Genomic DNA, 26,153 nt, shown 5'->3' with positions numbered 1-26,153 from the left:
AGAAGGTATTGTACTCCAGTAAGAACTAGATCTAGAGGATCTTGGTATCAAGAAAATCAACTGGCGCGCTAACTCTATACACGTATTTGGCGTCGTTGTCGCCGCCGGTGCATAGATAGATCCGAAGTCTTAGGGGGATTTTGGAAGAACGACGGCCCAGGCCCCCACCACGCCCAAGGGTCCGGCCCGAAGCTCCCTCCAACGGCGTCACTGCCGGACGGAGCCGCGGAGGTCAGCGACTATCTGCTAAGTTGTTGTATATTCATGCAATAGAGCTTGCTGTAAGGAGCTTTCTTCATATTACTTACAGTGACTGAAAATCCGTATATGACTCCTAACCACCAGATTAAATGGTCATCAACGTGCCAGGAGCCTGTTTGACTCCTAAGATGGGACATCCAAGCCACACAGCGAACACCTTGCTGTGCCATATCCCCGCCCTAGAATCGAGGATACTCCTGCATAGGCGCTGGCCGAAAAGTAGAGGCGACCCGCTCACACGTCCATCACCTCAACAAATCACCACAAGAGCTCATCGACCCACCCTGCGACTTACCTGTAGATAGGCGCCCTGTACTTGTCGTGGACGACTCGCAACCAACCCCATTCTGCAGGCGAGGTGCATCCGTCTTATCGCCAGGCTGCGTGGCATTCTTGTTCCCAGCTTTCTCTGCAAGAGGCGGCAGCAAGGCGGTTTGCCAAGTGGCGGGTGGAGAAACAAGAAACAGGGGGTAGATTCTGTTGATAGAACAAATAACTACGGTCTTCCTTTAGTTACGATGCAAAGCATGTCGCAGGTGGCCTCCGTTAGTGCTGCTAGGGACAGAGGGGCCAGCATGTGAGCACGACAAGTTTTCATGGGCATAATGAATAACCAATATATCGCTTGACGATATCGCAGTTACAGGATCGCCTAGAGACTATGGGCGCATACGGAAAGCATTCATTGAGGCGTTTAGCGGCTTTGTTTATTAAGCGTTCGGCTTTTCTGATATACGGGCAGTCTCCTCCGGGGTTGGCGCCTATGCGGACCGCGATGTTCCACCGTGCCCAGCGGTACCAGGTGCTTCTGGTGTATACACAAGATGGTGTTCTATTTTCGCATATATTTTAAGACCACATTGATACTGGGGCTTTTGAGTGCTTCGTCAACTCATTTGCCTCCTCACTGCTGGCGGTTTCCCCCAGCTAAATTCGGTAACTGTGATAGACAACTCCTTGGTCTATTAATCAGACAGAATCTAGCAAATGTGCGACGATGCTGGCAAGTTATTGCTGTCCTTGCCGCCGAACCCTCCCGATTTGCCTCTCTATTGAGGAGTACTTCGCAGAGCCGGAGGGTTTTATCAAACGATACTCACCTGTTTGTAACAGTGCCATGAGTAGCTAGCTAGATATGAATGAGCGTCTGCTCTACTGTTGTCTGGGCTCCCGTCCGAGGTCTATACGATGCCGCCCAGCTCCTGAAGTCGTTAGTCGAAACTGGGCATGATGTGATCATCAGAGATTGTGAGACGCAGGAAAGCGCGCTTGTTCTTAATTTAGGCTTGCACAGTGGCGTTACACTCGGTCCAATAGCCAGCGTTGATAGAACATCCCTTTGTATAGAGGTCATCTGTCATTCGCTTATAATGCAAACGAGTGTTGGTGAGAAACTTTTATTATCTGGTTTTGGATCTTTTATCCCCAAACGCTAGTTACAAATTTGACAGGCTTTGGATGCAGGCAAACGGTACTGAAGTAGATAAATAGCGCATTGAGAGCGTGGGGCTACCGTAACCAATACGCTTTTTAAGGGTTGGCGAGACGGAATTCTCCATGCTGCATGGCCAGTAAGCATCACAATGGTTGGTCCAGTTCATCGTCTGTTGGTTCATACAAGCACTCTACACACATAAGTGTGTTACTCACTTATCGCCTGCATTAGACTGTTGACCTTGGGCGTAGAATTACTTATACTAGTCACATATTTAAATACGCTGTCGCTTCCTGCCAACACCAGATAAATCAGTCTCGGGAAAAGTCTCATCGACACATTAGCATGACAAGTCTAGCATTATGACCTCCCATTGTACTGTCTGCAACCGATCTTTTGCTAATGTGGAGGCTTTACAACAACACCTACGCGACTCTCTAGTTCATAAGCTATCCTTTGAATGCAAAATCTGCAACCGATCTTTCGGCACCGAGGAAGCTTTACAACAACACCTACGCGACTCTCCTGTTCACGCACCGTCGTTCGAATGCGAAACCTGTAATCGATCTTTCGGTAGCGAGGAAGCTTTACAGCAACATCTACGCGACTCTCCTGTTCATCGACAAAACATAGAAACCCCTTTAGACGCATTTTTCCGCTCTTACCCAACGTTCGATTATGATCCTACTCTCCCACCGAACGAATCGTATGCCAACTTGAAGAGACATATGGGCTGGCGCGATGACCGAACCAAGTCAATCAATGGGTGGAATAAATACCAAGAGGCGCTAGAAATGGAAATGGAAATGTGGTACGGTGCAGAAGACGACTTGACTGCGTGGCATGTGCTTTGTCGCGCAATTAATATCAAGCCACTTCCGAATACGTGTGAAGAATGCGAGCAGGTAGGAGTCCATAGAATGAAATTAGGTTGGTTCATTCTAACACTAATTGTAGGCTACACGACGGACACATGTGAACATAATTGATCTGATTGAACATCGACGGAGCAACAAGGGAAGAGTCCAGACTTTCCGCAACGTGCAGGAGCTGCGAGCCTACACCCTGGAGACGCAAAGGGTATATCCCAATAGATTAGGCCCAAACAGCAGCGTTGTCTTAAGACACCTACTTCGGAACATGTTTCGCGAGAAGTCGTGAAAGTGGACGGTAGTGTTTGTTTACAACCAACGCCAAAGGAGGATTGTCATGCCGATAGGCCATTTCAGTATATGTTCTGCCAGCAGTATAAAAGTAGCTTAGTCATGCAGAACATCCACTTCTTATTATGCACATATGTAAATATGAGCTCACGTATCTGACCTTCCCGATGGCTGTAGGCATCAAAAGCAAATTCAACAGAAAAGAGAGGCGGTCCGCGGCCATAAATTCGTATACCGTATCACATTCCCTCATCACCACAATATAATCACAGTTGCTTCTACTTATTACGCCAATGCAGTATGCAGACAGCAATAGCATAAACCTTGTTAATAGAACTAGGACTTTTAGGAACAGGAGACTAACTGTTAAATGTGGCGGAATTACATGTGAATTAACTGGCGAATGCACGGTTGCCCTACGGCGAATCGTTGGGGAATAGGCGGTGAATTAGCCCCACCTTTAGGGTAAGTCTACTAATAATATGGCTAGGATTAGCCTAGGATTTCCTAACTAAGGAATAGGGGAATTTCCCTATTCCTATAGGATTTTACTATAGTAACATAACACGTAATAGAATTAATTAATTAACTATTATAATCCTTATTATTTAATAATTAATAGTCTAATATATATATCTATAATAACTAATATACCTATCTACTAATTAAATACTATTATAATAATTAATAAGAACTATAATAATAAGGTAACTATTTTATAATTATATAGTAATTAGTTTATATAGCTTAACGCTATCTAAGTAAAAGTAAAGCGTTATAATCTCTAGAAGTATATTAACCTAGAGGTTATAGTAGTAGACTAATTAATCCTTAAGATATATCTAAAGAAACTAATAAAGCTACTTATAATATAATATCTATACGCCTTAACTAAGGATAAGCTTCCTGCTTACTAAGAGGTTACTATAGCTATAGTAATTACTAAGATATCTTAGTAAGTAACTATATAGCTATATATAGTAAAAAGTAAGGCTATTATAGCTATACCTAATAGGCTTATATATAAAACTAAATATATAATAACACTAGATAATCTTAACCTATATAATCTTATATACTTAAATAGCTAGATAAGCTACTATTATAAGGAAGTGTATAAGTATACTACTTAGTAAAAAGATATTAAAGATATAGCTAATATAGTTAAATCTACTATACCTATAGATCTTTAAGAAAGATATTATAAATCTAATAAATTACTAGCTAAATAGCTTAATAAGCTTAGTGTAGTAGTAAGAATAACTAAAAAAAAGCGCGTAAAGTATGCCTATAATAAATATAGTAAAGTGTTAGTAAAAGCCTAGTAAAAGGCCTTAACTACTAAGAAAAATCTTACTATATAGCTTAATAAATAGAACATAGCTTATAGTAAATTAGTATAAGTTAATTTACCTAACTACTAATAGCTATTAATTTAGTTTAATAATCTTATTACTATATTATAAAGTAGTATACTTAGCGCCTAGCTAGATTTATATATAGTAATAAGTAAAATAATAGGTAATTAAAATAATCTTAACTAGTAGTCTCTTTATAAGATAGCGCTAGAGAGGGTTAAAGCCCTTACTAATAACTTACTATACTATAGCTAAGTAGGCTATAGCGTATTTAGCCTAACTAGAAGTAATAGTAATAATAACCTAACGTGTAGTAAAGATATAGTAAAAAAGAATAAATTAACTAATAAGAGATATTACTATTAATAAAGCGTAAGTAAAAAGGTAAAGTGCCTTATATACTTTAATCTTTATCTATTATAACTTTATTACTTTATAAATAAGTTATAAAGGCCTAATAATTAATAGGTAAATACGTAACGTTAGTAATAGATTAATAAGTATATTATAAGTAATCTTAACCTTACTAAATAAGTATAGAGAATTAAGGCTAAGTTATATTAACTATATAGTAAATACTATATAAAGGTAGCTTTTTATACTACTTTATAAGGCTATAAGCTAGGTAATTTAGCCTTACTTAATTTAGGCACTACTAACTATATATTTAACTATATATTATAGTTTATTATATTAGTAGTAGCCTTAATTAGTAACTATATTTAGGCTATTACTACCTAAGTTATAATTAAAAGATATAGTACTATAGAGATTACTTTAAAGGGCGCTAATAGCTTACTAGTAAAGCTCTATATATATAACATAATATATTATAGTATATTTACTATATTACTTATTTCTTTTATAAGGTAACACTAGTAAGGTATATAGTAAAATATAAGCCTAGGTAATAATTACCTAAGGCATATAAATTATAGCCTTATAGGCTATATTAAGAAATAAGCTAACTAATAAGTGCTTAAATATTATAGGTAATATAGCTATAGCTAAAAAAGTAAAAGCGCTTTTACTACGCACTCTGCTAATAATTTACTACTAACCCTATAAGTAAGAAATAAATATATAACGTTAACGTAGTAATAACTACTTTATAGTAATATAATAATATAGTATAAGCGTCTTAGCTACTTAGATACTAAGGCTTTATAAAGGATTATAAATACTATACGTAAAGTATATCTAACGTAAGTTAACGCTATAATAATATAAGACTATAATTTATATAGTCTTAGTAAGATAAGGCAGTAGATTTACTACTAGCCTTATAAATCTATTATAAATATAGCGCTAGGTAATTACCTAGCGCTAGACTTTTATAATCTTAAATAAGGCTATATAAGATACTACTTAGTAATAATAATCTTAGATTAAGTAATAGGCCTTATATAAGATTTCTACCTATATAGCTACTACTAAGATACTATTAACTTAATAATAAGAGGCTTCCTTATAATCCTAAAAACTAAATATTTAATTACACTAAAAGTTATTAAGGCTAACTAAGAAATCTTACGCCTTAAGTAACTTATAAATACGCTCTTTAATTATAGAATCTCTATTAAGCTGTTAGTAGTAAATACCTAGGCTTAAAATAGTAGCGCTAAGTAAATTACTATAATTATTAAACTTAAGGCGTAATATATATAGATTAATATAAAATTACCTAAAGTCCTATAGCCTAAAATTATAACTATAGCTATATACCTTTATAATTAAATACTATTAGTAGCTTAGGGGTAGAAATCCCTATATTAATTATTTTACTTATATTTTATACTTAATAAGCACGCTAAGCCTTTATTAATAGTAAAGCTAGATTTTTTATATCTATAAGCCTATAGCTACTAAGCGTATATACTAATAGTAGATATATAACTATTATAAAACTACTAGTAAAAGCTTACTGCCTATATATAGATTAGATTTCTTATTAAATATATATCTAGTAATTTATATTACGTCTAGTATCTAGTATAAAATAAGGTCTTTACTATATATAATATAATATTTAATAAGAAATAAATCTTTAATAGATTAATAAATAAATTACTTAATAAGCTTTATAAAGCTAACCTTATAGTAATTTAATAATAAATTAATAAGCTAATAGCAGCTAGTAATTAACCCCTATTATATAAAAAAGCTAATAAAGAAATAAATAAAGTAATAGAACACGCTAATATTACTCTACTAGGCGCTCTATAATTAGGTAACGCACTAGAATATCTATATAAGTAGGTAAAATTTACACTTCTTCCTACTTTACTACTGTTACTACTAAGCGCCTTTTTTATAGCCTTTATAGATTTTAATATAGGGGGTAGGAAAATAGGAACTAATAGCTCTAAATTAATTAATCTAATAGCTAATAGCTAAATAATTACTAATAGTAAAATAATTAATAAGTAAATACCTAAATTAATAGCTAATAGCCTATAAATTAATTTATTAATAGCTAATAGCCTATAAGCTAGTAACTTACTAAGAACTAATAGTTTTAAAGTAATAAAGATAGTAATCCCTTATACCTTATCTTATCCCTATATAATTAATTTATAAGACGTTACTAAGCGTAAAAAGGTGTTAAATTCCTAAGTAACTATAGCTAGCCTATTAGGTAATCTCTAGCTAGTAGTAACCTTATTTAAAGGCGTTATAAAAAGGTATTATCTTACTACATACGTAGGTAGTTAGATTACACTAAGGACTTTATTTAAGGCTACTTTCCTTATAAGGCTTACTTTATAGTAAAAGATTATAGACTATACGTAAGGTAGCTTATAGGTAATAACATAGTCTAGTATATTATAAAGTTAACTAATAAGTAAAAATTACTACTTTTAGCTAAAGTGCGCCTAAGGCTACTTAATTAACTATATAATACCTAATAGGTATAATAATTATAAAAATGTTACTAGTAAATTACTAGTATATAATAAAGGAGTTACTAGACTTTATAGGCTAATAAGTATATATTAGAAGTTACTACACCCTCTACTAATCTATAAATAGTTAAGAAGCTATCTATATAAAAAGTAATTTAAAGACACTAAAAAAGCGTATCTATATAGGTATAAAATATTAAAATCTTAGGTAATAGTACTATAAGTAGCAGCTAAAAGGTATTAAATCCTTAGCTACTATTAAGTATATACTTATAAGCTTAATAAATATAGTTAATTAACTAAATTTAAAGTAAGACTTATAGTCTATAGTAACTAATAAGTAAAAAATCTATAAGATACCTATATAGCTATATTAGTAAGTATGTTATTTAAAATACTTATAGTAATAGCTACTTACTTTAATCTAGAATTACTTTAATATAACGTAGTAAATATATTTATTTACGCTACTATTAATAAGGTAGTATTTATAAAGATACCTCTAGGCTACTAAATCTCTAGCTAAATCCTCTAGCTACTAAAAGCGCTATACAGGCTTTAGTAATTACTACTACTATAGTAAAAGCACCTTAAAGAAGGACTTACTACATAAGGCTTTTACTAAGTGCCTAGTAAGAATTACTATTAGAAGAAGGATTATATTATATTCTTCTTTTATGTTAATAACTATATATTAGCCTATTACTATATAGATAAAGCGTAAGTAAGTAATAAGATAGCAGCCCTTTAGTAATAATACTACCTTAAAGGTAGAGGCCTGTTATAGTAGTTCTACTAAGAAATTTAACTATATAAAAGAGTATGTAGGTCACCTGTTTTATTACTATAATTAAATAGTTACACACTTATAAGGGTAATTAATATCTAACTTACCTCCTTAAGGGCTTATAAAGCTTATAGGCCTTAGACACGTTATGTTATGTAAGGTAGAAACCCTAGATTCCTAGGTAAAGACCCTTTATTATATATGTTATAACTATATATTAAACTTAGTTAATTAACTAGGAGCTAGGCTTATAACTACTAAGAAATATAACTATATAAAAGAGTACATAGGTCACCTATTTTATTACTATAATTAAATAGTTATATACTTATAAAGGTAATTAATATCTAACTGTTCCTTAGCCTTAAGGTAATTTATAACTAAAGTAACTATTATCTCTAGCTCTTATAAGTAGTATATTATAATAAAGTAACTAAACTACTACTAATAAATAAGAAATATAATAAATTATTACCTATAGTAAGGGCTAAGCTACTGCCTAGTAAATATATAGCCTTATTATAAAAGGTTAACTAATATTAAAAAAAAGTAAAGATAATCCTTTATATAGTAGTAATAACTTAGCTAGACGTCACCTTAATAGCTAGCTAGCTTACCTACTTTAACTATAATCTAAATCTAGATTACTAAAAAGCAGTAAATTAAGTGCTTAGGTATCTTTATTAAACGTAGCACCTTTACCTTAAATATAAAGTAACGCTAAGTAGTAAAAATAATATATTAGAGGTTACTTTAGACGCCTTATTTACTAATAACTTACTAGACTATTATAGCTTATAAGCGTATACGCTAAAGCTATTTAAAGGGCTTATCTCCTAGTAAGCTAATAAATAAGATATAGTAATAACGTTAACTACTAAGGCTAGATTACTAGCCTTATTATTTACTATAAAAGAGGCGCTTTTTACTAGTAGATTAATTACTACACTAGGTATTTAACTGTTAATATAAATAGGAACTAAATTATTACTTAATAAGCAGGTAGCTACTAAATAGCTACTAACTATTTACGTTAGCTATAATAATACCTAGACTATTAGGCTTATTACTAAGGAGCTTATCTAACTATAGATAAGGCTATAGTATATAGATATTTATAACTACTAGCTATAATAAGAAGTAGTAATAAATTAGATTACTATTAAGTATAAGAAGTCTACTAAATTAATAGCTAATAGATTAATAAAGGCACTTAGTGCGCTATAATTTACTATATTTATAGCTTAATTAAATATAACTAACTAATATATACGCCTTAAAGTAAATTAATAGTAAGAATTAGCTAATAATAAAGTAAAGCTTTACTACTAAATAAAAGAGGAAAACGTATAAGATATTAAAGGATAATTAATAAATAAATAGGCTATATATAGATAATATTTAGTGTAGGCTTTATAGTAATTAATTACGCTACTAGCGCTAAGGAGGTGTGTTAAATATAGCAGAATTATATATAAATTAACTAGTAAATATATAGTTACCTTATAGCAAATTGTTAGGGAATAGACAGTAAATTAGCCCTACCTTTAGGGTAAGTCTACTAATAATATAGCTAGGATTAGCCTAGGATTTCCTAACTAAGTAATAGGGGGATTTCCCTGTTCCTATAGGATTTTACTATAGTAATATAACACGTAATAGAATTAATTAATTAACTATTATAATCCCTACTATTTAACACTAACTCCCCCACCCTATATCTAAGACACCCCTACTTCCGAGACATCTAAAAATCCTGTATTTCTCCTCCTTTATTAACATTACCACCTTTTTTAAACTATTATAACATTTTATATATATAACTAAACAACGCTATTTTTTTAAGATACCTTCTTTAACCTATTATAAAGCAGTATACTAAAGATAAGCTTTATTAGGCCCTTCTAGATATATAAAATAGGTATAGTATCTAGGCTACTACTTCTAAATAAGGCATACTATACTAGTTACTTTATTATTAATACTATAGGTAGTAAAGTAGGGATACTGCTTTTACCTATATATAACACTTATCTTAGGCCTAAGAGGATAATCTAGCTGCCTATATATTCCTCTAAGCTTCCCTTAGTAAGCAGATTACCTATTAATAAGTAAAAGGCCTAGTAGAGCGTATAATAGGTAATAGGTATCCTCCTATAAGTAGAAAATAGATAGCTTAATTTATATAGTAAAATCTATCTATTAGAACCCTCTAATCTAAAGTAATTAATACCTAGTAATAAGCAGCTTATTCCCTTAAGGTTATTTAGGATTTCTTTTATTACCTTAGTAGTATCTTTACTATCTAAGGTATTTATCTATTTAATAAATAGAATATAAATAAGACTAGTATTATAAAGAGTAAAAGAGTTAATAGGCTAGTGTTAGGCTTTATAATATTATAATATATCTAGAAAAAGCAGCTAGGATCTTAGGTATAAGTATTTATTATTAAGTATGTGTCTGCTGCTAGGAGCTTTTTACCCCCCTTACTTATATATAAGGGTAAGTTGCTCTAGGCCTAGTGGTTTATATCTAACCTATCTAACCTATCTAGATATAAGGCTTAGTAATTTATAGTAATAAATAATAGCTAGATAACTAATAATACTGCCTTTAAATAGCTAGAGGAGGTCTTTATTTTACGTACTAGGCCTACTTAGCTAGAGGAGGCTAAACTACTAGTTCTTAATAAGTATTATAGCTATATAACTATTAACTTTATATAGAAATACTAGTAGTATTATATCTATCTATTATTTTTACTATTATATACCTTTACTATCCTCTAGCCTCTAGATATAGCTATCTTTAGCTTATTAAAGTAGGCCTATTACTAGAGGGTTAGATGTCTAGATAACTAGGTAATAGATTTAACTATTACTAGCAAAAGTGTTATTTTAAGGCCTATAAGGTATCTATTATAGATATTAATATTAAGAGTAGCTAGAGAGCTACTAGGTTATAGCTAGTATCTAGAAGGCACCCTCTATCTAACCTACTAGTCACTAAGGCCTAGTAGGCTAGCAGGCCAGCCAGGCCAGCCAGGCCAGCTAGTAGTCTAGTAGCTAATAGTAGGATAAAGCTAAATCTATTATCCTATAGTTAACCCCTTATTAACTTACTAATCTATAGTATTAATTACACTAGTTAACCTAGCTAGGTAAGGATAGGTTAGATACCTATACTATCTGTTACTTATTTAAAAAGGTGTAAAAAGGATATAATAAGTAGGTATTTAGAGCAGCCCTTCTAGAAAGGTAAGTTAACTTATTATAGGCCTAGTTAGATAATATATAGTTATATAAGAGGAAAAAGGTCTGCCTATTACCTAATAGCACCTTTACTACTATAGAGGATATTATCTAGGCGTAAAGTCTAGATGCTAGTAATATAGATAGTATAGATAAATCTAGGGCATCTAAATTACCTAGTAAGGCTAAAAGTTATATATAGGTAGGCGGCAGAGATAGTAAAATAAGTGGTGATAGTGGTGGTGATAATAGTGATAATAATGTCTTGGATGTGGGGGTGTCTCGTAAGTAGGGTGGGGGAGTTAGTGATGACGGCTTCTGCGGCGATTTCGATCACATAGCTATTATGAGCTGCGGGTGAAGCAACTAAGTACATGTTCTATAAGTTAGTGTGGAGGAGCAACGATATCGCCATGGATAGTGGTGGTATTGGTGATGTGTAACTAGGAGGAAAAAGGGCTGCTGGCTGGCAAGGTGAAGAAGCTGGTGAACCTGGTGGCCAGAGGTCACGTGAGTGGACCTCACCACCAACAGTTAGAACATTTGAATATACTTGGCGGTGGGAGAAGAAAGGATGTGCGGGATCATCGACATGCATCAGAACCTCTACTTCCACACCTCCCATCAGGATGATGAGCATGACGTTTATGCGAGTTTCCGCCCAAAACCTACAGTGTCTAGTTTCTTCTCAAGGTAGGTAAACAGATGAACACCAATCTCATATAGATAACTTAATCGGCGAATAGTATAATAATCATAAGGAATATGCAACCATATTGGTGCCAATAATAGCCAAGGCCCCAATTGGAATCGTGCTATTTATATCGCGTTGAGAATAAGACTTTTGAATTGGCTTTGTAGGAGATTCCTTTACAAAACCTTAGATTGCGAAATATACTCTAAGTGGTTACTTGTTGATATTATCGTAGGCTGACACCATTCTCTTCTATCTCCTCGATGGAAAAAACGGTGAGACTCTCACGAATTCCTTCCGAGTTCTTGATTCTTTTCTTGTTCCTAAGGAGAATGCCCGATGTTTAGCTGTGTCATTCCAAGCTACAGACACGGCCAATGGATCGGTCACCTGGAGCTAAACACCAGTTATCATTAGTTGTAGACGTTTAAAATTCAGTGTCACAGTCGAGTATCCCCTGCACTCCATGATCTGACAGTGGTGCATGTGATAATATTCATAGCTCAGACTCGGCAAGCGAGTAAATTGGAATAAGAATCAAATTGAGAAGCAGGTCGACAGCGCCTCCTGCGACAATCGAGAGGGCCTTTCTTTAGCTTGAGCTCCATCTTTTACTGTGAGGCTCCGCTTCTGCATCGCAGAGCATCGTCTATCGTCTTCCCAGCGGCTAGCACCACCTCTTCCTCCAGCTTCCGGCCAACGATCTGCAACCCCACCGGCAGACCAAGGGCAGCCATCTCTTCCCTATGACATGTCAATAGGCTGCTATTCCACTCGTCTTGGGCGCCTCTTGCTTCCATATCCCAAGGCTGGTCAACGTCCTGCCGACAGACCTGTCCCCCAGGGATGACTAGCGCCGGATAGTCGAGAAAGTTCCACACTTTTGTGTATCCAACCCAGCGACACCCGCCATGTGGCACCGCCGCGTGCGGCATGGGTGGCAAGAGAAGAATGTCAGCCGTGCGACCCGTCTTGGCTGATCGGATAGACTGCCACTTTTCAAGGCATCTCTGCTGTAACTCCCACTTGCGTTGGTTTAGCTGCCAGTATTCGTATACAGAAATGGGCTCGCCGCGCTTGATAAGCATGTCCACATGGGGAATAAACGGCCCACCCCCGACTTCCATGTCTTTTCTGATGTCCTCACAACCGTCTGCTGTGTAATAGTGGTCCTACAGGTAGACAATCAGCGAAGAAGCCAAAGCAGAAAATTCGGCGAACTGACCATGATCCTTATACACTCACCGTGTAGGTCAGCGTTCCATTCCAGAGGTTCATGGCCCTCTGCTTTCAGAGTCTCTACCGCGGCACTAAGAACACGGGACAAGGGCGGGTGAGGGCGGACAACGCCATCATCATACAGAACACCAATAGTCAGGGCCTTGGACAACGTTTCTGTGTATACATTGTCTCGCCAAGGATTCTGTGCGCAGCGAGCATCCAACTCCAATGGCTTGGCTTCGACGAGGTGCTTCATTGTTAGATGAATAGTGTTGAGGCTGCGAGCCATCGGGCCAACAGCCGATGGGATATGTTCCTGTCTCTCTGTGGAGACCGGGACGCCCCTGTAGGGCAAACGTCCACTCTGTAAGATACATCAGCTTTCATTGCATCGAGTACACTTCCGAGACGGGAGCTCGGCTTCTTTCTTGCGGCAACTTCGATAACCTACACTGGGTTTGAACCCATACAGCCCCATCATATGCGACGGAATGCGAATGCTCCCTCCAATGTCTGTTCCGAATCCTAGAACCGAAGCATTGCAAGCAAGCAGGGCTGCCTCGCCACCTGTTGAGCCGCCGGGAGTGTATTTGTCACTCAGAGGATTGGTCGTGAGACCCCATAAAGGATTCTCTGTCTCACACCACTGCCATGGAGGAAGGGTTAGAGAGTAAGCCTCGTTCAACATTAATCGTGCTCGCGAGCCGCGTAATAACAGGCGAATTCTATGACTGACCATGATGCTCTGCGGAATATTAGACTTGGCAATTATGACGGCACCCAGAGACCGTAGAACTTTCACAACCACAGCATCTTCTACAGCTGGCTTGAATGATCTTCCGACATAACCAAGGGTCGAGTCAAAACCTTGAACATTGAACTGGTCTTTGAGTGTCATTGGAACGCCGTGGAATGGACCAAGAGGCTTGCCATGCTTAGCCATATAAGCGCCCAGTTCTCTGGCACGTAGCAACGCATCTTCGAAGAGTATCTCCGTCAAGCTGTTTGATGAAGATGGATTTAGTGAATGGGCAGTAGATGTGATATGAAGCTGCAGCATACCAGTTGGTCTGAACCGTCGGAGTAACACGTCAGCGTACTTGCGCTAACTAATATGTTGAGAGACAAATCCATACTTTCTCATGTGCTTCGATAGCTCTAGCAAAAGGTTACATAGACTAGTTTGTAATCACATCGTATGCTTAGAAAAACCAGAAGCGCACCTTTGGATGTACGCCTTAACCACATTCTCCCACGAGACTTCGCCACGCGATATCATTAATGAGAGCCCTGCAGCGTCCCCAATGCTCGTGATGTCAGCAAATCTTGCATCCTTTCCTTCTTGTGCTTGTGCGGCGATAGCTTCTGCCCGAACCTGTCTCTTTTTAGTCACAACATCTTGCCAGCCCTGCGTAGGCTTTGTGGTTGCAAGTTCCATCACGGCTGCCGTCGCGCTATCCAGAATGCACATGTAATAATGTTAGGGGGTTTGGTGAACAGCTGCGAGTGGCTTGACTTGCTTCTAGCAGCCACGAATGATATTTGTGCGATTTCTCTCAATCAAATGCCCGCATGATCTTGGAACCAACAACTGGCTGAAGTGACCAGCACGAGAATGTCGGGCGGATCTGACTAGTGGAATACGCCGGTATCGGACTTGGAACCCCGAGATCATAGTGAAGTGGTTTTATCAGTGGAGACCGTTAGACCGGGAAAAGGATTAGGTTTCTTTCCCGCGGGATACCCCGCCTCGGCTTTGTTTGTGCCATCATGTTCTTTGATTCCTCGTAGGTGGGGGATCGATCTACTGCAGCCCGATACAAAATCGGCGGGGGAGTGGGAGAAAACGCCCGCCAGGCGTGGAGGGTCGCCTTCGGGCAATTATGGAAACAGTCGACATGGTAAGACACCTGTGGACCCCGTTCGCATCACCATCAGCTGGATATCGACCCATGTTCCTGCGAAATGGAGTGACAAGTCTTGGGCAAGATACGGTCTCAGCAATCAGCTTCTGTTTAAACAAGCTGATATTTCGTAATAATCAATCTGCATAGCTCTGTTGGTATCAGTCATTTGGGCCACATATTCGCGGCGAACCTTGCGTTTTATGTGGATAACCAGCAACACTGAAGTTTAGCACAGATTGAGGACTTGTTTCTCTGTCACAACACGATGACGGCAACTTCGACGACTCTTCCTGGATCTCACAAAAACGGCAGTCATGGTTCATATTCTCAACAACGACAGAACGGGGACACGGGCAGATCTGATGTTTGTGTTGTGGGGGCCGGGCCAGCCGGCCTGATGCTCGGGTAGGTGTCCCACTTCATCCGGCAGGCCCGGCCCCACTCCCCCCCGTGCTAATCCGGTGACGCAGGTCTTTGCTTGCGAGATTCGGTCAACGCGTCCAAGTCATCGACGAAAGACCAGACCAGACGACTGTCGGCCGCGCGGATGGAATCCAGCCCAAGTCCATCGAGACGTTGCAGATGCTCCGCCTCGGCGACGAGCTTATCCGCACCGGAGTCAGGGTCCACGATATTTGCATGTGGCAGAGCTCCAACGATGCCGACCTGCGTCGGCTGAGCCGGTCCGTCCACTACCCGGCATCCGTCGTTGATGTTTTGCAGCCGTACATCCTGCTGTGCCATCAGGGTATGATGGAGGCTGTCTTCATCGAGGACCTTCGGAAGAGCGGAGTCGAAGTCCAGCGCAGCCACAGCTTCCAAAACTACCGCTCCCTAGACGACGGCTCTCTACAGATTGACTGCGATCGCGCTGATCTGGGTCCGACGGAAATCAACTCGGAATACCTCGTCGGTTGCGACGGGGCGCGGTCTTTGGTACGAAGAAGCATTCCCGGCACATACGCCCAGGGGACGCCGCACACCTCGGTCTGGGGTGTATTGGACGGCGAGCTGGAGACGGACTTCCCGGACATCTGGAGCAAGACGGTCGTCTTCTCGGAGCCACATGGGTCCATCCTCATCATCCCTCGGGAACGCAACATGACCCGATTCTACATAGAGATGAAGTCTTCAACCTCGTCGAAGGACCTGGGCGAGGAGTACGTTATGAAACAGGCGCAGCTGATACTCGCGCCTTACAGCGTCAAATGGCGCTCCGTGGAGTGGTTCGGCAACTACCAAGTCGCCCAGCGCGTGGCCGCGCGCTTCTCGGATGCGAGCCGACGAGCCTTCATCGCCGGAGACGCCAGCCACACGCACAGCCCAAAAGCCGCCCAGGGCATGAACACGAGCATTCACGACTCGTGGAACCTGGGCTGGAAGCTGAATCTGGCGTTACGCGGGCTCGCCAAGGAGGGCGTCCTGTTGGGCACATACGAGCAGGAGCGCAAGAAGATCGCGCACGACCTCATCGACTTCGACTTCGAACACGCCAACGAGATCGCCCGCGGCGACGCTAAGCGTCTGGCAGAGAATTTGAAGACCAACACGCGCTTCATCTCGGGCGTCGGCGTCGAATACGGCGAGAACGAGCTCAATCGAGGATGCGGAGAACCCGTCAAGGGCTCCGCTAAGCCGGGCTGCAATCTCCCACCCGCAAAGCTCACTCGGTATATCGACGCATGTCCCGTAGACGCTCAGCTGGACATTCCCATTCTGGGGCAGTTCCGCGTCTACGTGGTGTCGGACAATGTGTCGGGCGCCGCGGGCGCCTCGTTCTTGGGCGCCTTTAGTGACGGCATCACGCGGCCGTCTTCTTTGGTCTCGCGCCTGTCGAGGGCAGCAGCTCGGTCGCACGAAGCGAAGCCCCGGGCCAGACGTGCCGATGACATATATGTTCGCCCTGAGAGATACACTTCAGTCAGTCAACTTTGCACATTTGCCCTCATCAGTAAGTGAATTTCTTTTCCTCCGTCGGGCCCCTTAATTCTCCCCACATCGGAGGAAGCTCCGAGCTTGGTACTTGACCAATCAGCGAGTTTCATTTGACCATGTGTTTTGCACGCGATGGCGCTGACACGGCGTTCACACAGCATCTACGGACAAGAACGAGTTCGAGATTGCTTCTCTGCCGCCCTTGCTTGCTCGGAGTGGCTGGACGGTATACCTGGACGATGCGGCGCACCTGGACACACAAGGCCGGTCCTGTACGGACAAGTGGCTGGGCGGTCTCGTCCCCAACGAAGCTGGGGTGATCGTCGTGCGACCGGACGGTTACGTAGGGTCGATTAGCCGTTGGAGCACTACAGATGCCCGCTTCGGCGAGTTGGCGGCACAATGGCTGGATGGCTACTTTGGTGGCTTCTTACAAGCAGCGGACGGCTATTAAACGGCGCTTCATGCAGGCCGAGGCAGAGAACATAGCGGTGTTGTACGGAGTGACACAACAAGATATGGGACATGCAGCGCAAGCGGCACGGTTTTGGCTCATCTTGCGCATCCGCCCAGAGTATGAGCTTCTTTGTGCATATGTTTCTCTTGTCTTATCGGGTAATAATTCAGTGCCACGAGAACTTCAGTGTCCCCTTTGTTCCAGGTGACACCCAAGACTGACCTGCAGAGATTTTGCAGAGATTTTAATATGGGCTTTTTCAGAATTGCGTGCGCTCCCGGGATGCAGCCAGCCCACATCTATGAGATCATCATAGCGAACCATGCGGGCAAAGGGTTTCACACCACTTCCTTGTTTTCTGAACTCTAATTGCGGCTTGAGGCGGCGCGCGGCCGGGTTGATTGGCGAGCCCATATCAGACATCCCAGCCGGTATGGAGTCACCGTCAAGTTGTGGAACAGGCCGTGCATGTCAAAGTGGGGGTTGGGGGTCCTAGAGGCTTGGGCTGGGATGATACATCGCAGCTAAAGGAGAGATTGCCCATAGGTATCAACATTCATACGCCAAGGCGAGTGATAATCCATGATTGCCCATCTGCATCTCCATATCTTCCCAGGCCGAGGTGAAGGCCACCCCAGTGGAAAAGGACCCTTGATTTGTCCTTGGCCCCAGAAAGCCCCTGGCATAACGGGTCTTGAACTACATCATTTGTGGAGTGGCCCTTCAACGTGTTGGCTAACTCTATGCAACCTTTGACTCCAGTTTCTTGGACCCTTACCTAGGGTAGTAAGCGCCTCGTCGTCGACTGCTGCAGTACCTGGCCTCAATAAAGCTGAGGTACTCGACGCCCTGCAAGGCTGCGAGTTGCCGATAATCCAGGTCCCAAGCTTCTCGTCTTTCTTTTTGGGGACCAGGGCCCAATCATCTGCTCGTCTAGTTTCTTGCGTTACTTTTGCGAAACATGTCTGCCCCGAGCGAGAAGAGCGTTGGTAAGGGAGCGACGGAGACCGGCTTGAGACAGACGTTGTCCGGCTCCGTCCAGCACGGTGAAGCCGACTCTGACGCCGACTCGGCGCTCCGTGAGTTCTACACGGGTGCCGTGAATGAGAACTACCGTATGAAGTCAGAGCTCATTGCAAAACACCTGGGAGCCATTGGCATGGGAAAGTGAGCTCAGACAACCCCCATCCCCTTCAAGCACCTGGTCTTATTGACGACCGTTCTCGACCAGGTTCCAGTGGATTCTGTTCGTCGTGAATGGTTTCGGCTGGATTGTCGACAATTTCTGGTCCCAGGGCATCACGGCCATTCGACCGCCGATCGGCAATGAATTCACAGACATTGCGCGCCTCAGCTTCAGCTCCGTGGCCTATTACGTCGGCCTTATCATCGGAGCCTCCTTCTGGGGTACGACAGCCGATCTCATCGGCCGTAAGCCGGCATTCAATGCGACCATCCTGTACGGCGGCGTCTTTGCATGCGCCGTGGCCGGAGTCCAGAACTTCACTGGCTTCTGCATCCTCTGGGCGATCATTGGCACCGCAGCGGGAGGCAACGTTCCAGTCGACAGCGTCGTCTTCCTGGAGTTCGTCCCACAAACCTATCAATGGCTGCTCGTTAGCCTGTCAGCGTGGTGGAATTTGGGACAGGTCATTGTCTCCCTGCTTGCTTGGTTGTTCCTGTCGCACTTTGCGTGTCCTTCGACGGACGCTCCGTGTCGCATGCAGAACAACATGGGTTGGTATGTTGAATTTGGCAACTTGCCTCGATTGATCGAAACATCGTTTCTGACAATATTTAATCAGGCGGTACCTCATGATTACTCTCGGCGGCGTCGCCATTGCTTTCGGCTTGATCCGAATCGTCGCTTTCAAAATCCCCGAGTCGCCAAAGTTCCTCATCTCAAAGGGCCGCGACGCCGAGGCCGTCGAGGCCGTGAACTACATTGCCCGATACAACGGTCGCCCTGAGACCCTGACTCTTGACATGCTCCAGGCCATTGACAGACGCTGCAATGGAACTACGGCCTCGGACGACTGCGCCAGCAGCGGTGTCGCCCCGGTAGACGCCGACGTGGCCCCGCGCGGGTCCAAACTGTCGCACATGGAAATCCTGAGGGAGAGCTTCAAAGATTACAACGCCGACAACTACAAGAAACTGTTTGCCGGCAGAAAGATGGCACAGCACACCTCGGTGACTTTCCTCATCTGGCTCACCGTCGGTGTGGCATACCCGCTGTACTTTGCCTTTATTCCGTCGTACTTGGAGACCAAGTCGTCGTATTCCACGAACACATCTTTAGGCCACACCTACATGGTCTACTGCATCGTGTCCTCGGCCGGGGTGATCGGTCCGATAGCCGCCGGCTTCTGCGTCGAGACCCGCTTCGGCCGCCGGTGGATGATGGCGGGCTCTGCCGTGTTGACCGGGGTCTTCCTCTTCGCCTACACAGCCGTCGGAACAGAAGCTGCGGACATTGGCTTCCAGTGTGCCACTGCGATTCTCGGAAACTTTGGTAAGTCGGCTGACTCTCGGGAACCGTGAGGACGAATTTGCTAATAGTCGCTAAACAGAATATGCCATCATGTATGCATTTACACCAGAGTCCTTTCCCGGCCCCGTTCGTGGGACAGGCACGGGAATTGCTGCCACGCTCCTTCGTCTGGGCGGTCTCGTGGCATCGTTTGTGTCAACATACGCCGGGTATACTGTGGTGCCGATTTACGCCAGTGCGGCATTATGGGTACTAGTCGGCGGTTTCTGCTTCGGACTTCCCTATGAGACCCACGGGCATGCTTCTATTTAGTCCTTCTATCTATGACATCCCTAGTCACTTATAGAGTAGATACCCACATGAATAAACGTTCTTTGGTTTTGGAACACGACTCACTTCGATTATGTGTTTACTTGCGTTAGTCTCCAACGAAACACTGCTTTCTCTCAGTCATTTTTTGAACCAGAAGGAATGCTAGTCCTACTGTTCGACGAGGTATCACTATTATGGCGAAGCCTGAGTCGAATACAAGACTAGAATAACCCAACAGCTAATTGCATACATCAGTCAGAGAACTTTACCACGTCACAACATGATCTTGCTCCCCCTGTATCTTCTACTTGGGGAGCCGTGAGAAATTCAGCCTATTGTTTTCCATTGTTGCACAACAGGCCGCCCTTTGTCAAGTACCGAGACGTCGTATACCCAGACCTGGGTCGACTGCCCTCCCGGCCTTTGGTCGGGTTCGTATTGATTGTCACTCCGCTGGATCGTTTCCCCATATGATGGGTTTACAAGTCGCAAATCAATCCTCTCAATATCCACACACAGGTACACATCCGAATAACATTCTGTCTCAATTAGCTTCAGTTAATTCAGCACGTTCTGGATATTCCGTCTTGTTCCCTACTGCTGACCTAAAACTTGACATATTTTGGCCGCTCAAGGTTGTATCGATCTCAGCAAAAGATCTCCAGCAACCGCAGCGCCGGCAGATCAACGCGAGGATGGCTGACACCGCACTACCACATTACACAACTGTCGTCTCACCCTATCGAGACCTTCCCAGGCAAGCACATCCTCGCTAGCTATGTCTCCGCGAGGGACATTACTTCAAAACAGCAAGTAGGTTCTCAAGAAACTTCCGCAAACGATCATAAGAGGGATTAGAAAGCATCCCCACCCCAAAGGGACCTATCTCTGAATAGAACCCGCTTTCGATTTGGTTACCATCGAGGCACATCGGGAACCCATGGCCCTTCATCGCAAGCAATAGCTCCTCGGATTTATGCATCACATCACTGCACTGAGCTCAACCTCAGCCATGGACCTCCCAGTCTGTGGGCCGACGAGTCCAAACTCGGCAACTCCATCGAGACTGGGTACTTCCGCTTACCACACATGATCGTGGATGATGCGTCGGCCACATATCACATCTATCGCCAGTCAGTACCCAACCAACAATCACGCTCTACTAGATCGCACTCGCCCGCTGGAATGTATCCAAATCCAGTCGACATATCCTAATATGTCCAACTACCTCAAGTAAAACAAGTGCCAGCCTTCGTCTCATGACAGTAATTACCCACTTCCCCGCGTCATGCGGTAGGCTAAACTTTTCCGCCGCCAGCTCCTGCGGACACCGCTTATTCCCGTCGTTCCCGCTCCAATTCCCTAAGCCACAGCCTGCTTACACACTGGTCAGTTCCACTGCGTTCCGTGGGACGCGTTTGGCTTTTTAGGACACTGTAATACAGCAGGACATTGAGATGAACGTTCTGCTAGTCCAATCATCGATAACTAAGAATGTCCGGTAGCCTTATCGCTTACACGGTTCAAATAAGATTGTTAACCCACCAATGAACACCGTCTCCGTCCCGATGTGCGACCCATGTGGGATGAGAGCCCGGCATCCCGCGTTTCCGAGCTCCCCGCGCCTAGGCTAGCTCATGCGCTTCCGAATGTAACCTGCGCGGGGATAAAATCGGCGGTTTCCGGAAGTGGGTTGATAGATACACTACTTCATCCGTGTAAGTGAGTCTCCCCCCACCCTCCAAGATACCTAGACCTCCCATCACCCCCAGCATCGGGGAGCAGCTCCACTCCTACTCCTGAAAATGGGGGGGTTGGTGCGCTTGCAACCAGGGAGGGATCAACGCGAAGATCTCTACTACCAGGATAATGAATCCATTGGTGAACAAACTCGTGGCTTTGCGTGGTGATTCAAGCTTCGTACGGCCCTGTTCAAGACCTAGCACTTCCAACGTTATTAGATGGCTTATTAGGTGCGCAACCACTTCGCACAAGATTGGCACAGACAATCCTCGATAACCAGATCCGATCACTGCTTTCTAGCAACGATACATCATGCCCAAGGCCACTACCCCTCCCCCCGCTTTTGCAGCCCTCAAAGACACAGCATTGTTTACTCCGTTGAAGCTGGGCAGCTTCAGTCTCAAGCATAGGATTGTGCAGGTAAGTCCTACTTGTAAATGGATTCTTGTAGCCCAAGGGGTTTGTGCCAATTCAGCTCTAGGCGCCTACAACTCGCATGAGGAGCGAGTTCGAATCCCGTGGAGTCAACGTCCCCGGCACTCGTGTCGCAAAGTATTATGGCGAGAGAGCCAGTGAAGGCGGTCTCCAGATCACCGAGGCCACGGACATTTGCCTCAATGCTAGTGCATACCCTGGTGTAGCAGGCGTCTTCACCGACTCTCAGCTGCAGGGCTGGCGCAAGGTGACAGATGCCGTCCATTCCAAGGGCGGTTTTATCTTTGTCCAGCTCTGGCATACTGGCAGAGCCTCATCAGCTGGCATGAGAGGTGGCAACACCCCAGTCTCATCGGGCAGCCAGCCAATGGATGGGAAGTACCTAGACGGTACCGAGTGCAAAGATGGCCCTCCCAGACCTTTGTCCGTTGATGAGATCCACAATCTGACGGCAGAGTGGGCTGCTGCTTCGAAGCGGGCGGTCGACGTTGCAGGGTTTGACGGTGTCGAGATCCATGGTATGAAGCCTTTCATGAGCAACTTTTGCATGACCTCGCTAATACTTCTGATAGGGGCAAACGGCTACTTATTGGAGCAATTCCTCCATGACAACATCAACGATCGTACCGACGAGTATGGCGGCTCAATTGAGAACCGCTCAAGATTCCTCTTTGAGGTTTTGTCGGCTGTCAGCGCCGCTATCGGCCCTGAAAAAGTCGGCCTTCGTCTCTCTCCGTACAACTACTTCCAGGGTACGCGAGACAGCGACCCTAACAAACACTGGTCGTACATTTCCCAGAGACTTGCCGAGCTCCCAGACAGCCAGCGGCCCGCCTATGTACATATGTAAGCACCTAATTCGTCTTGTGTCTGGCATGGTGTTGCTTACTCGGGTTACCCCAATCACAGGATCGAACCTCGTTTCGACGAAGTCCTTGACGAGGAGCAAAAGCTTGCCTCCTTATGCGGGTCGAAGCCAGAGTCTAAGCCGGCAAACAACCTGACGCAGTTCAGAGATATTCTGAAGCCATCGGGCATTCGATTCTTCGCTGCCGGGAATTTCAATCGTGACAACGCCTTGTCAAAGGTCAAGAGCGGCGAATCAGATGCGGTGGTGTTTGGCCGGCACTTTATCGCCAACCCAGATTTGGTGGAACGGTTGAAAAACGGCTGGCCGCTGAACCCCTACGACCGTACGACGTTCTATGGAGCGGAACCTCCTGAGAAGGGATACAATGATTATGAGTTCTACAGGGTCGATAATGCCGAGATCATGGTAAATGCTTAAGCCGGTGTGCAGTATCTAGACAGAATTTCCAGAAGCGAGTATCATAAAATAGAAGCTTCTCATATATCCAATGCAATCATAGTCTTGCGTTTTGGCTGCGCGCAATAATCCGTCGCGGACACTCTTGCATAAGACAACTATTGTTGTCTAATAATTACTGGCAAGGTTCACAGACGCTTCCATGATCTGTAAGTCGCAAACTAAATCGTTAAAGAACAAGGCCCCCCCCCTCCTGTTTCTTTTCTCTTTCTTTCTTTTTCACTCAGAAGATTGAGTGCAACGTTACATGTAAAGCAGAACTAAAGTCAACAGTCATCGAGACATCTCGTGATTCAGTTCCATTCCAATTGGTTTCAGTCCATTGCTTATCCCACGATGAAACTTTTAATGGATATGTATTCGAACAAAAGTCTATAGGCTTGCCCGGGGAACTTGGCAGTCTTGAAGCGAGAAGGCCGGAGGAGTTGACGGACATTTTGACTCAATATCCTTCCACATATCATACGTCAACAACCATCTTCCTACGCCATGATATCTCCAAGGGAAGGGATCATCCCCAGTCTCCTGGGACTCCGGCAAAACAGGCGAGTCTTCTCTTAACCACCTTTCGTCCATTTCTCCAAAACGCTTGAACTTCTCATCCCGCTCAACCTGTTCCTTACCGTCGTGAAGGTGGTACGTCCATTGGTTGTAGGTGCCGCGGCGGACGACCCTTTCCGTTCTTTCTCTACGGCATTCTTCATAGATCTTCAGAGCCTTCTGCTTTGATGACTGCGACTTGTCGGTAAGCCGGGCGAGACATAAACCAAGAACCCCGCCGTCTTCGAGCGCCATCCCGGCCCCGCTGGCAAGATACGGCAGAGTGGCGTGCACAGCGTCTCCCAACATGGTGAAGGCGCCAGATGGGTGTGACCAAGTCGGTTCCAGGCCGGGCCGGATGCAGAGGCGCCATTTGAGGACCTCATCGCACATCTGAAGCATCTTGCTTATCCTCGGGTCCCATCCCTCAAAGTGGCCCCGCATCTCCTCGATATCGCCTTGCAAGGTGTTACCGCAGTCGATCGGCATGTCATCCGGCACAAGCAGAACCATGTTGAACAGCTTGCCGCCCTTGAGCACGTAGTTGACGGCGTGCTTGTCCGGGCCGACCCAGTAGTTGACCTGGGGGTTCTCTACAAAGTTCCGCAGTTCTGGGTCTTTGAGCATGTCGGAAGTGTTCAGGAGGAGGCGATAGGCCAGATCTCCCGTCAGCTGGGGCGGATCCGGCCTGCATAGGAACTCTTCCCTCAGCTTCGAGTTGATGCCGTCGGCCCCCACAACAAGATCCCCAGACATTCTGCGTCCGTCGGCGAGGAAGACTGTTGCTGTTGCGTTGTCTGGGGAGACTGTGAATGTGTCGACCTTGGCGCCGGTTTCGAGTTTGGCGCCGAGCTCGACTGCCCGCTCAAGAAGGCACCGATGCAGGTCGGAGCGATGAAAGTCCCAGAATGGGAAGCCTCCCGCAGCAGTGGTGTACGCGTGATAGTCCATGTCGGACAAGAAGTTGCCCTTCCAGCCGATGAAGTTGCATTTTTGGGGTTTTGTGGCGAACTTCTCTAGCTTCTCCTCCAGGCCCCAGGAAAAGAGAATCCGCGCTGCGTTCGGTAAGACTTGGATGCCGGCTCCGACTTCTCCAATGTTGGAGGCAGCTTCCAAGACTGTCACTTCATGTCCGGCGAGAAGTGTTGATATGGCAGCACCAAGTCCGCCTAGTCCGGCCCCGACAATGATTACCTTTTATGAAGTATAATGGTCAGCCAGTCCTTGACCTAATGTTAGGAGCATTCTTTGCTTACATGCAGCTTGCTGGTTGCGTCTCGCTGTATTCTCTCCTGGATCACATAGCCTCTAAAGTCTCTCGTCTGCATGATGTTCGTCTTGGGCTACTTGAGATGATGACGTTCGATTAGGTGTTAAATAGGCACTCTGTGACTTCTGGTCTTTTCATCAAAAGAATGTGAAGATATGATTCGCAATGAGGGCCGCGACTGAACCTAGAATGCTGCTCGGTTCGTCTACTCCGCACGCGCCAGAGTGGGATGCTGCTTGTATACACAACCCTCTCCCCAATAAAGGCAAACGTTATCCAGCATATGCATACCATATCCGACTGTAAACGCGTAAACCGAAGAGTGCAATCATCGAATCACCATTTACCGACGGTTCGTGCTCAGGTGGTATGCGGTTGCTCGGCTGATTCTATGGCGCGACCTCCGAAGCCAATACACACATCATTGTTCCGTCTCCGGCTAGACACACCAGGTTTCCTCAACTATCTACAATACGGAGCTCAGAAGATAAGACATGGCCGGTCATGGAATGCAACACAGGCACATACATAGTCGCTCCACCCCGCCCTTATCTGTTGATAGTGTTGGGTTTGTTACTGCGGAGATGTTTAGCTGCTTATCATGAGTGGCAGTGATCGACAGTGGGGGCGGGGGCTAACCAGACAAGCAAACCT

The 26,153-nt window shown here is 43.7% G+C and overlaps 6 protein-coding genes across 6 annotated transcripts; 4 read left to right on the top strand and 2 right to left on the bottom strand.

Annotated features, from left to right (window-relative positions):
- Positions 1-2,058: 2,058 nt before the first annotated feature.
- Positions 2,059-2,857, top strand: GLRG_11302 (uncharacterized protein; the record flags this gene model as incomplete). The annotated part of the gene is made up of 2 exons (XM_008101987.1): positions 2,059-2,601; positions 2,654-2,857. The coding sequence occupies 2 exons, from the start codon at positions 2,059-2,061 to the stop codon at positions 2,855-2,857; spliced, it is 747 nt and encodes a 248-aa protein (XP_008100178.1).
- Positions 2,858-12,469: 9,612 nt separating this feature from the next.
- On the bottom strand, positions 12,470-14,550 carry GLRG_11301 (amidase; the record flags this gene model as incomplete). Its single annotated transcript, XM_008101986.1, has 7 exons — positions 12,470-13,030; positions 13,084-13,443; positions 13,531-13,725; positions 13,816-14,080; positions 14,142-14,149; positions 14,216-14,237; positions 14,303-14,550. The coding sequence occupies 7 exons, from the start codon at positions 14,548-14,550 to the stop codon at positions 12,470-12,472; spliced, it is 1,659 nt and encodes a 552-aa protein (XP_008100177.1).
- Positions 14,551-15,251: 701 nt separating this feature from the next.
- Positions 15,252-17,375, top strand: GLRG_11300 (FAD binding domain-containing protein; the record flags this gene model as incomplete). Its single annotated transcript, XM_008101985.1, has 3 exons — positions 15,252-15,391; positions 15,457-16,937; positions 17,080-17,375. The coding sequence occupies 3 exons, from the start codon at positions 15,252-15,254 to the stop codon at positions 17,373-17,375; spliced, it is 1,917 nt and encodes a 638-aa protein (XP_008100176.1).
- A 964-nt stretch (positions 17,376-18,339) lies between these two features.
- Positions 18,340-20,184, top strand: GLRG_11299 (major facilitator superfamily transporter; the record flags this gene model as incomplete). Its single annotated transcript, XM_008101984.1, has 4 exons — positions 18,340-18,545; positions 18,610-19,119; positions 19,184-19,893; positions 19,952-20,184. The coding sequence occupies 4 exons, from the start codon at positions 18,340-18,342 to the stop codon at positions 20,182-20,184; spliced, it is 1,659 nt and encodes a 552-aa protein (XP_008100175.1).
- A 2,055-nt stretch (positions 20,185-22,239) lies between these two features.
- On the top strand, positions 22,240-23,650 carry GLRG_11298 (NADH:flavin oxidoreductase/NADH oxidase; the record flags this gene model as incomplete). Its single annotated transcript, XM_008101983.1, has 4 exons — positions 22,240-22,347; positions 22,409-22,880; positions 22,935-23,208; positions 23,272-23,650. 4 exons carry the CDS (start codon positions 22,240-22,242, stop codon positions 23,648-23,650), a joined length of 1,233 nt encoding a protein of 410 aa, XP_008100174.1.
- A 411-nt stretch (positions 23,651-24,061) lies between these two features.
- Positions 24,062-25,557, bottom strand: GLRG_11297 (FAD binding domain-containing protein; the record flags this gene model as incomplete). Its single annotated transcript, XM_008101982.1, has 2 exons — positions 24,062-25,423; positions 25,486-25,557. The coding sequence occupies 2 exons, from the start codon at positions 25,555-25,557 to the stop codon at positions 24,062-24,064; spliced, it is 1,434 nt and encodes a 477-aa protein (XP_008100173.1).
- Positions 25,558-26,153: the final 596 nt, after the last annotated feature.

Source organism: Colletotrichum graminicola, assembly GCF_000149035.1.
Source record: "Colletotrichum graminicola M1.001 genomic scaffold supercont1.81, whole genome shotgun sequence".
NCBI lineage: Eukaryota > Fungi > Ascomycota > Sordariomycetes > Glomerellales > Glomerellaceae > Colletotrichum > Colletotrichum graminicola.
Note: the sequence above shows the minus strand (reverse complement) of the source record. Positions and strands in the feature narration are given on the sequence as shown.